A 10618-nucleotide genomic window follows, 5' to 3' on the forward strand; every position below is an offset into this window, starting at 1 on the left:
CACTACAAGAAAATATAGATATCGCAACAAAAAGTTTCATATTTGGCAACAGAGTCCTGTCCAAAATGGCTTATTTTTTAAAAAATTAGACAAAAATGGTATGCTTTTTTTTTTTAAGACCAAAATGGGTATATATATAACCAAAAAATACCCACAAATTTACCTAGTTCATGGCCGAATTATTTCAATCAAATTTTTTTTTTTTTTTTTTTTTTTTTTTTTTTTTTTTTGCATTTCAACTGATATGTCCAACGAAATAGCATTAAATTTTTTTTTTTTTTTAATTTGGTTCATATAAAAAACGAAATTAAAAAAAAAAAAATTGTCCTATTTCGTTGGACATTTCACGAAATAGGACAAATTTTAATTTTTTTTTTATTTCGTTTTTTAAATTCTTTTTTTTATTCCGTTTACACAAAAAGGAAATAGGAAAATCAAATTTTTTTTTTGCATTTCGTGATATGTCCAACGAAATAGCATTAAATTTTTATTTTTTTTTAATTTGGTTCATATAAAAAACGAAATAAAACAAAAAAAAAATTGTTGCATTTCGTGAAATGTCCAACGAAATGCAACAATTTTTTATTTTTTTAATTTCGTTTTTTATATGAAAAAACGAAATTAAAAAAAAATTAAAATTTGTTGCATTTCGTTGGACATTTCACGAAATGCAACAAATATTTTTTTTTTTTATTTCGTTTTTTATATGAAAAACGAAAAATTCTTTTTTTTTATTTCGTTTACACAAAAACGAAATAGGAAAATATAATAATATTTGTTTTTTTTTTTTTTTTGTATTTCGTGATACTACTAACGAAATAGCATTAAATTTTTTTTTATTTGGTTCATACAAAAAACCAAATTAAAAAAAAAAAAAATTGTCCTATTTCGTTGGACTACCAACGAAATAGGATAAAAAAAAATTATATATTTTTTATCCTATTTCGTTGGTAGTCCAACGAAATAGGACAAAATTTTTTATTTTTTTAATTTCGTTTTTGTTATGAGCCAAATAAAAAAAAAAAAAAATTTAATGCTATTTCGTTAAGCATTTCACGAAATGCAACCAAATTAAAAAAAATTATTATATTTCCCTATTTCATTTTTGTATAAACGAAACAATTTTTTTTTATTTCGTTTTTTGTGTAAACGAAATAATTTTTTTTTATTTCGTTTATACAAAAATGAAATAGGAAAATATAATATTTTTTTTTAATTTGGTTGCATTTTGTGAAATTCTTAACGAAATAGCATTAAATTTTTTTTTATTTGGCTCATAACAAAAACGAAATTAAAAAAATAAATATTTTTGTCCTATTTCGTTGGACTACCAACGAAATAGGATAAAATTTTAATTTTTTAATTTCGTTTTTTGTATAAACGAAATATTATTTTTTTATTTCGTTTATATAAAAACGAAATAGGAAAATATAATTTTTTTTTTTTGTATTTCGTTTATATAAAAACGAAATAGGAAAATTTTTTTTTTTTTTTTTTGCATTTCGTTTATATTCATCGTATTCGATTATCTAAATCTCAAACTAACTAACTTTCAATTTATTTTTTTACTTGGAAAAAGCATTGTTGCACTTTTATATTTAAAGATACTTTGCGAAATGCAAAGTTAAAAAATTGGTGGAAACGGATTCCATTGTTCACCGTTTTTTATAGGGACAATAGCTTTCAATTATTTTTAAGAATCTTGTCGGAAGAATTGCTTCCAAGTCGGAATTATTAAAAAAGAAGCTAGTGAATAGCTTTCAATTTTTTTTTTGACTTGGAAGAAGCATTGTTGCACTTTAATATTTCGTTGCATACTTTGCGAAATGCAAAGCTAAAAAATTGGAGGAAACGAATTCCATTGTTCACTGTTTTTTATAGGGACAATAGCTTTCAATTATTTTCAAGAATCTTGTCAGAAGAATTGCTTCCAAGTCAGAAGCTAAAAAAGAAGCTAGTGAATAGCTTTCAATTTTTTTTTTGACTTGGAAGAAGCACTGTTGCACTTTAATATTTCGTTGCATACTTTGCGAAATGCAAAGCTAAAAAATTGATTTTCTTCTTTTATATTTCGTTGCATATATTTCGTTGCATACTTTGCACTTTTGTATACATTGCATACGGAAGCTAAGGTTTTTTATATTTTGTTGCTGACCTTCTCCATTCTCCATTCTCCCTTCTTCCTCTTCCTCCATTCTTTCTCTTCTTCCGTTCTTCATTCTTTTCTTCTTTTTCTACTAATCCTATCACAAGGATTCCTCAACTTTTGCTCTATAATCTTCTTCAAATTGAGGTAATTTCTTAATTTTATAAGTTTTTACATATATTTTTTGATTTAGTACTTAGTGTAGTAGACTATAATAAAGAAAACAAAAGTTACAAGTTTAATTAATCAATAATTGGTAATTTCAAATCGTTGCTTCAATTAAAAAAAGCTTTAAAAAATGTTAGTAGAGTTTATTGGTCAACGAACTACAATTAAAATACTAAAAAGATCGTCGAAGTTACTGATTAAAAAGGTATAAATTTATATTATAAAATGTTCTTTTAGTTAGTCATTTTCATAGAACAACAATTAAAAAAAAAGATGAAGAAATTGTGAGGAAAGTAAGATCGTTAAATATAACATAAAGATATTTGTATCATTTGTTGGGTCATTTTCTATGTTCAAATTGTGACTAGTCGTTGGAGATTATTTTTGTTGATAAGCATGAAGAATTTTTACTTTTCAAATTAAAAGTATAAGATCAAGAAACTGTGAGGAAGTTGGACTTGTTTATGAAGATAATAGAGAAAAATAGCATGACCTTTTTTTTTTAATACCAAAATGGGTATTTCGTTGGATAACTAACGAAATACTGTTCTGATCTGGTAAAAAAAATTGGTTGACCTTGCATCCCCTCTCCAAATATATGGTTTGTTTTAAATAGAAAAGAAGTAGTTATATGTAAGATGAATACTATTATGGCAATTAATTATGAGCTTAACCAAAAGTTTAATTACATTTCGTTGATCCCATAGGGAACTAGCAATTATTTTTTGACAAGTTGTACTCTTATTAATTTTTTTTTTTTTTCTCACGTGATAATATATCTTATAGTTTGACCTTTGTTGACTTTCCTATTGAATATATAGTAAACAATTGTGTAAGGTGTTGTCAATTATTCTAACAGCAGTGGCTTGGTGTTGCAATGTTATAAATATGGATCGCCCCAGAGTCACTGTACATCCAGGTCCAGAAAACTATGATTTATTAACACTCCAGCAACAACATCGATCCCAGGCTGTGTGGGATGGAACATTGACTGGACGGAACGCGTGTTTAATTATACGTCGTGCGGATCATGAATTCTGGAATCACGTGAGGCAATACCCTTTACATAATCGCATCCTTAATTACTTTGAGAGGTGTGGATTTGGGGAGTTTTAGTATTAGAGTAATGTGCGGTATGATGAAGGAATCATCAATGCACTTATTGAGAGATGGCGTCCGAGACGCATACATTTCATATGCGGATCGGAAAATGTACCATCACAAAGAACTTTACAGATGTCGAGGTGTTATATGGCATTCCCGTGGATGGCCACCCATTGGTGCGGAGTAATGTTAAAAATATAACTAAATCGGCGTGGCGGGAATTGATGTACGACCTTAATTATTTGGTTGCCGGAGAAGAAGCAATTATAGGTAATAGCTTGTTGGTAATAACACAATTATCTAATCATTTGGAAACCTTGATTACCGGGAATGATATTATTGATGAACACACTGATGAGGCTGAAGTACAAAAGAGGGTCAGGTTGTACCTGCTTTGGTTGATTGGTGGCTCTATATTCCCTGATAATTCTAGTTCAAAGCTTAGTTTACACTTTTTGCTTGACATAGTAGACCTTGATGCAATAGGCGGTAAAGCTTGGGGAGCAGCTGCATTATCATACTTGTACAGTTGTCTATGCCGTGCTTCGATGTCTAATAGCCGTGATGTTTGTGGATTTATTGCTTTGTTACAGGTACGTGAATTGCAATATTATATTGCTCTACTTCAGTAGAAATAAGAGATCAAGCAGCATTCTTATAACCCTTAGACCAACTATGTGTTATGTTTTTTAATTTTCAATTATAATGTAATTTTATGTTCATTCAATAAAGTGTTGTGTAAGTTCTATCCAACAATAACTGTTAAATTAAAGACAAAATTAAACTCTACAATACGAACCGTTTATATTTTAAAGTAAGGACGACAACATATTATTGAAGGACGACAACATATTATTGAAGATTACATAAGATAACAAAGATTACATAAAATAACAATAACATAGAACTCATGAAAAAACTTAACAGTAAACAAGCAACAACAACTACTGAGTACGATTGGGGCAACGATTTTTGTTATGACCAGTTTGCTCGCAAGTTCCACACCTCCTAGCCATGCGTTAGCGGGAGCAATATCCATTTCATTCCTCCTTCTAGTTGTTCTATGGGCTCCGTATTCGCTCGTATGCGTGTTTGCAATTAAACAAAAGGGACTTGCATACCCAATATTTCATCACCCAAGGGAGAAAACTTTCCACCGTATGTTTGCTTGTAATACCTACAATTTAGTACTTGCTAACATAGTCCTTAGCATGAATTTTACGGATCCGACAATTTAATTGCATGGGAACATGGCATGTGGTAGTTTTTCCATTTCCCACACGAACATTTTTTTCCATTCTCGAGACTTTATGGACATTTCCACCCTTACCTTCGTGTGCAAATGTCGGAATCTCGAAGACCCCGAATAAAGTTCATCATATCGGTGTGCATGGCGGCCCTATCCCAATATTCATGGAACTTCTTATCAACACCGGCGGCCAAGTCTTCTTATTTACCATTAGCGAGAGCAAATACATAGCGCTTCTTTTAACAAAATGATCAACAAGATTTTTAAAGGTCAAGCGAACCATAAAAATAACGAGCAATCCACGGGAAATTTCTTCAATAAACCATTGTAAGACTCGAGACATTTGTCGTCATAGCCCCCACCTATAACCACCGTCCTTATACAATGTCCATTTTTCCTTCGGAAGCTCGCTTAACCACATATGCGCATTGTGACAAAGTTTTGATTTGTTGCATCCTCATTTGGTATTTCTTCTTCTGGTGCTCTGTAGCAGCCAACCACATTAGCTTCTCAAGATCAGAGTTAAGAAACTTTTTGTTAAAGTCTCTTTTTAAATGTCGAACATAAAATCTATGATGTGTGGTGGGTGGCTGTAACCATTCATGTGTCATTACACATTGCAAGATCCCTTACGACGGTCAAATTAGTCCAATGCCTTTTCTATCACAAACAACATGTCTCCATAATAAACCGAGAAACCAAGTCCATGAATCATAGCTCTCACGTGCAACTATAGCATATGCAAGTGGAAAAATATTTCCGTTTGCATCAATGCCAACAAAGAATCAACAATTTAATCTCATTCTTACCATAGACATGGGTGCCATCTATTGAGATGACCGGCTGCAACTTTTGAATCCATCGATACTTGGTTTAAAGGCCCGTAAAAGATACTTGAAGATGTGTTCGCCTTGCATTGTAGTTGACTCGTGTGTCCACTCAACAATAGTGCCCGGATTGAAATGTTCTAGAACCATGTATCGAGGCAATGCCCTAAAATAACCTTCGAAATCACCATACACCATCTCAAAAGCTTTCTTACGCCCTTTTGCGCTTTTCTATAACTAGGAGTATAGTGATGAATGCCTTTTATAGTTTCCTCGAACAAACTTAATATTGATTTGTGCATTGATCATAACATATGGTATCAACGAAGTAGCAATGATGTTGCTATTCAAATTGAAATGATCCTCCGTATAATCATCCGTATCACAATTATGTGGCTCAATCATTTTTCTGCGCTTTCCACATACCACTTCCGATCAACGAAAAACGGATCATCCAACTACAACCTTCCTCATGCCGCTTGCAAATAACCTTCCAAAATGTACCTTTGGCTTGATCTGTTTTATATTCTTTTTTGTGGGCTATTTTATAGAGTCTCACCGCACCTTTCATTTGCTTCTTGTTGTGAAATAACATACATATTTTGCATGTACAAGAAAAAATATCAATTCTTAATTACACCAATTAAAATCACAAAATTCAAAAATAATATATTATTAAAAAAATTAGTCGCACCAAACTAACCTGATTTGATAACTTTAGGATTACAATGGAATTCCAAAGTGCGCATTTGAATGTACTTAAATTATCTCTCATATATGCAAAATCTTCTGGTTCTACTTCTTCTCGTATTATCCAAATATGGGATCACATTTGAATGATAATTTACACTAACATTATCCGCAACATCTTCATCGAATCGTCACCGTTCAGACGATTGATCATCGTCCATCCTTCATGATCTAATGGACTATCGCTATCCGACTCATTTATTATATCATTAGCTAAATCGTTATTGCTCACAATTTGTGTGAGCCGAGTCAACGCGGGGTTATCTTCAAAAATGTTATGCCTATAAATAAGAAAAATTCATAGAATTTACAAGTCAAATACAATTATACAATCCATGAATAAAGTGAATAAAATATGATTATATTTACCTATCACTGTCCAATTCGCTTGGGCCAGGATGTGAAGGGTGTCGTACATTACAATTCAAATTATGCAACTGCGTAGTAGCATTATTTGGTCCACCCGTCTCACAATTCTGTCCACTCCAATCAAAGTTATGATCATGCGTTGAAGCCATACCATCATACTGTCTACCATAATTAGTTGTATCAATTGACTGACTACCAAATCCTACAATTGTTTGTTGTTGAACTACACCCCTTGAAAAACTAATATTCAAACTTGGGAGATAGGTAGTACCTCCAAAATCGAACTCATTGTCGGTCGGTACTTTGACATGGGTAGAGCATTGAACTGTAGCATACATGTCAAGCGCCGCTATGCATATGTGATTTTTAAAAATCTCAGGACAACGAAGAAATGACGATAAAGATTCATCGTCCGCAATTGGCATCTCACCATAAATTGGTGAACCATCGGCCGTAAATGAACTTGGACATCGTCCGTTATAACCACCGATAATTCAGGGATCATTTACGAACATTTTACTCCTTAAGACGCGTTGCGTACGATCATATTTTAGGGAAATTGGAAACCTTTGCCCTATTTCAGACCACGGTTGTATCTAACCAAACCTCGTTTCATACACAACTTCACCACCCCAAAATAAATACACTTTAACATGAGTTTCCGTCATCTTTTATGAAATATATGAGAGAAAAAATAAAAGTTGAAGGATATGAAACAGATAAGAGAAAAACAATAGATGAAAGATATGAGATGGATAAAAGAAAATTGAAAGACGAAGGATATACCATAGGTAAAGATAGGACAATATTTATAAGCGGAGAAAAGTAAAAAATTTCGCAAATTAAGTCACGAAATGTAAAAGATATTATTTTGACAACTATTCAATGCTCGTCTTTTCGATTGAACCAATAGAAATGAACAAAAATATTTATTGTGTATCTATGACTATTTAGACTTATATATGACTTATTATAGCGACATATATTCCGTCAATATGAATTATGGTGTTTTTCTGACTAATTAGACTTCTATATGAATTGTTTTTTTAATAAATACGAAAATTGCATGTGGGGTTTAGACCTTTATTTTCACCATGTATTTTTCTATAAATAGTCTTCCATAATACCTCATTCATCTCACCACGCTAAAACAAACTCTTTCAAAATGTCATCGTGGAATCCATTCTTCCGGCAACGCGGCCCAACGACATATCACCCGTGTGACATTTTTGAGTCAATGGGTAGGAAATGGGTTTTGGAACGTGAATTTGAGTACTCGCTAATCCGAGCGAGCGCTACAATAGACAATACATTAGCAAGATGAGGAGAGAATGGAACTACCGACCGCTGGATGAAGCTCATAATATTGAGACCGATTTAAGAAGTCGTGGCCTACATCATCCAAAACGCCGTGCAATAGGCATGCCGCTCACATCACCCCAAGAATTGAATCTTGCTTTGAACCGCATTCGCGAAGAAAATAATAGGATGCGTTTGCGATGGTTGCGTTTGGAGGGACACAATATTGGGGTTATATGTTACCCCGATTGGAACTCGACGCGAAATGTCCGATGAAGATGATTTTCCATAAGCATTTTCTCGTTGTTATGTCGGCTAGTTAAGTGTTGTATTTGTACCTTTTTCATTTTTCAATATTATTTCAATTTGAATTTCAACTAAATAAATCCGACTTCATTAAAAATATAAACGATATCTTATTAATGTAAATATTCTAATCTTCGTCAGTCTCAGGAATGACGCTAATGCTATCGTCTTCATCTTCATCTTCATCTTCCTCTCCATCTCGTCCATCTTCATTATCGAGTGAGCGATTTCCCCCCTCCCATCCGAGAGCGTCGTAGTTCAAGCCCCATGGTTCACAGTGTCGTAGTCCAACTCCCCTCTGCTTTATGTTTTTTTTAAAATCATCCGCCGAAAAAAGGTTTTTTAGACATTAATGAAGTTAGTTAGTTTGAGATTTAAATAATCGAATACGATGAATATAAACGAAATGCAAAAAAAAAAAAATATATATTTTCCTATTTCGTTTTTGTATAAACGAAATAAAAAAAAAAATTATTTCGTTTATACAAAAAACGAAATTAAAAAAAATAAAAAATTTGTCCTATTTCGTTGGACTACCAACAAAATAGGATAAAAAATATATAAATTTTTTTTATCCTATTTCGTTGGTAGTCCAACGAAATAGGACAAAATTTTTATTTTTTTTTATTTCGTTTTTTGTATGAACCAAATAAAAAAAAAAATTTAATGCTATTTCGTTAGTAGTATCACGAAATACAAAAAAAAAAAAAATATTATTATATTATCTTATTTCATTTTTGTGTAAACGAAATAATTTTTTTTATTTCGTTTAAAATAAAATAAAAAAAAAATTCCTATTTCGTTGGACTACCAACGAAATAGGACAAATTTTTTTTTTTTTTAATTTCGTTTTTTGTATGAACCAAATAAAAAAAAAAATTTAATGCTATTTCGTTAATAGTATCACGAAATACAAAAAAAAAAAAAAAAATATTATTATATTTTCCTATTTCGTTTTTGTGTAATCGAAATAAAAAAAAAGAATTTTTCGTTTTTCATATATAAAACGAAATAAAACAAAAAAAAAATTTTGTTGCATTTCGTGAAATGTCCAACGAAATGCAACAAATTTTTTTTTTTTTTTAATTTCGTTTTTTATATGAAAAACGAAATAAAACAAAAAAAAAAAATTGTTGCATTTCGTGAAATGTCCAACGAAATGCAACAAATTTTTTTTTTTGTTTTATTTCGTTTTTTATATGAACCAAATTAAAAAAAAAAAAAATTTAATGCTATTTCGTTGGACATATCACGAAATGCAAAAAAAAAATTTGATTTTCCTATTTCCTTTTTGTGTAAACGGAATAAAAAAAAAGAATTTAAAAAACGAAATAAAAAAAAAATTAAAATTTGTCCTATTTCGTGAAATGTCCAACGAAATAGGACAATTTTTTTTTTTTTAATTTCGTTTTTTATATGAACCAAATTAAAAAAAAAAATTTAATGCTATTTCGTTGGACATATCACGAAATGCAAAAAAAAAAAAAAAAAAAAAAAAAAAAAAAAAAATTTGATTGAAATAATTCGGCCATGAACAGTAAGCTGTGTGGGTATTTCGTTGGTTATCCAACGAAATACCCATTTTGGTCTTAAAAAAAAAAAAGCATACCATTTTTGCCTAATGGCTGCAAAAATAAGCCACCGAGCTCTTTGGCAACAACTTAGTTTTATTGTTGGCAAATGATTTTTTTGTTGTCAAAGAATTTAATTTTGTTGCCATAGTATTGATTATTGTTGCAAAAAGTACTTTTGGCAACAAAAAAAAAATGTGTTGCACGTTGTTGTAATAACAGCCGTTGGAAAAAGTTCATGCAACAAAATATTTTTTTTATTGCCAAAAGTACTTTTTACAACAATAATTAATCTATGGCAACAAAAAAAATTTTGTTGCCACATATATTTTTTCTTGTAGTGACGTACTATCACATAAATTTTCGTACATGATTAGCCAGATACAAGTCTAATACAAACACATCTCAACCTTAAGGTCAGTGCGAATGTTCAAAATTTTGCTAAGCATGTTCAAAATTTAGTTTACACTAAATAAAAGGAATAAAATTTAACCTATACGTATAGTTTAATTATTTTATAAAAGGTGTTCCACTTCTAGCCGGTTATTGCTCCAAAACACTGAAAATTGAGTAGAACATAAAATTTTAAAACTGAATCAAAATTTGGATTTGAGTTATTTTAATTTGTAAGATCATACGAATGATAACGCTCTCTAGCTAGTCTCCAGTAAACCATAAAAGGTCGTGGTAGGATGCGTAATAGCATTCCTCTTATTTTTAATGAAAGGTTTCAGATTTGAATCATGATAATGAAAAAACTCTTATAGGGAATTTTTTTTTCCTTTAATGGGCTTCACCAACGTAGATTTAAATTAGTTGGAACCTTCAA

General features: G+C 30.8%; 1 protein-coding gene across 1 annotated transcript; it reads left to right on the top strand.

Moving 5' to 3' along the window:
* The first annotated feature begins 3483 nt into the window (after positions 1-3483).
* Positions 3484-4050, top strand: LOC132062302 (protein MAIN-LIKE 1-like). The gene has a single exon (XM_059454900.1). It carries the CDS (start codon positions 3484-3486, stop codon positions 4048-4050), a length of 567 nt encoding a protein of 188 aa, XP_059310883.1.
* Positions 4051-10618: the final 6568 nt, after the last annotated feature.

The sequence above is a fragment of the Lycium ferocissimum genome, chromosome 7 (genome assembly GCF_029784015.1).
Source record: "Lycium ferocissimum isolate CSIRO_LF1 chromosome 7, AGI_CSIRO_Lferr_CH_V1, whole genome shotgun sequence".
Lineage (NCBI taxonomy): Eukaryota > Viridiplantae > Streptophyta > Magnoliopsida > Solanales > Solanaceae > Lycium > Lycium ferocissimum.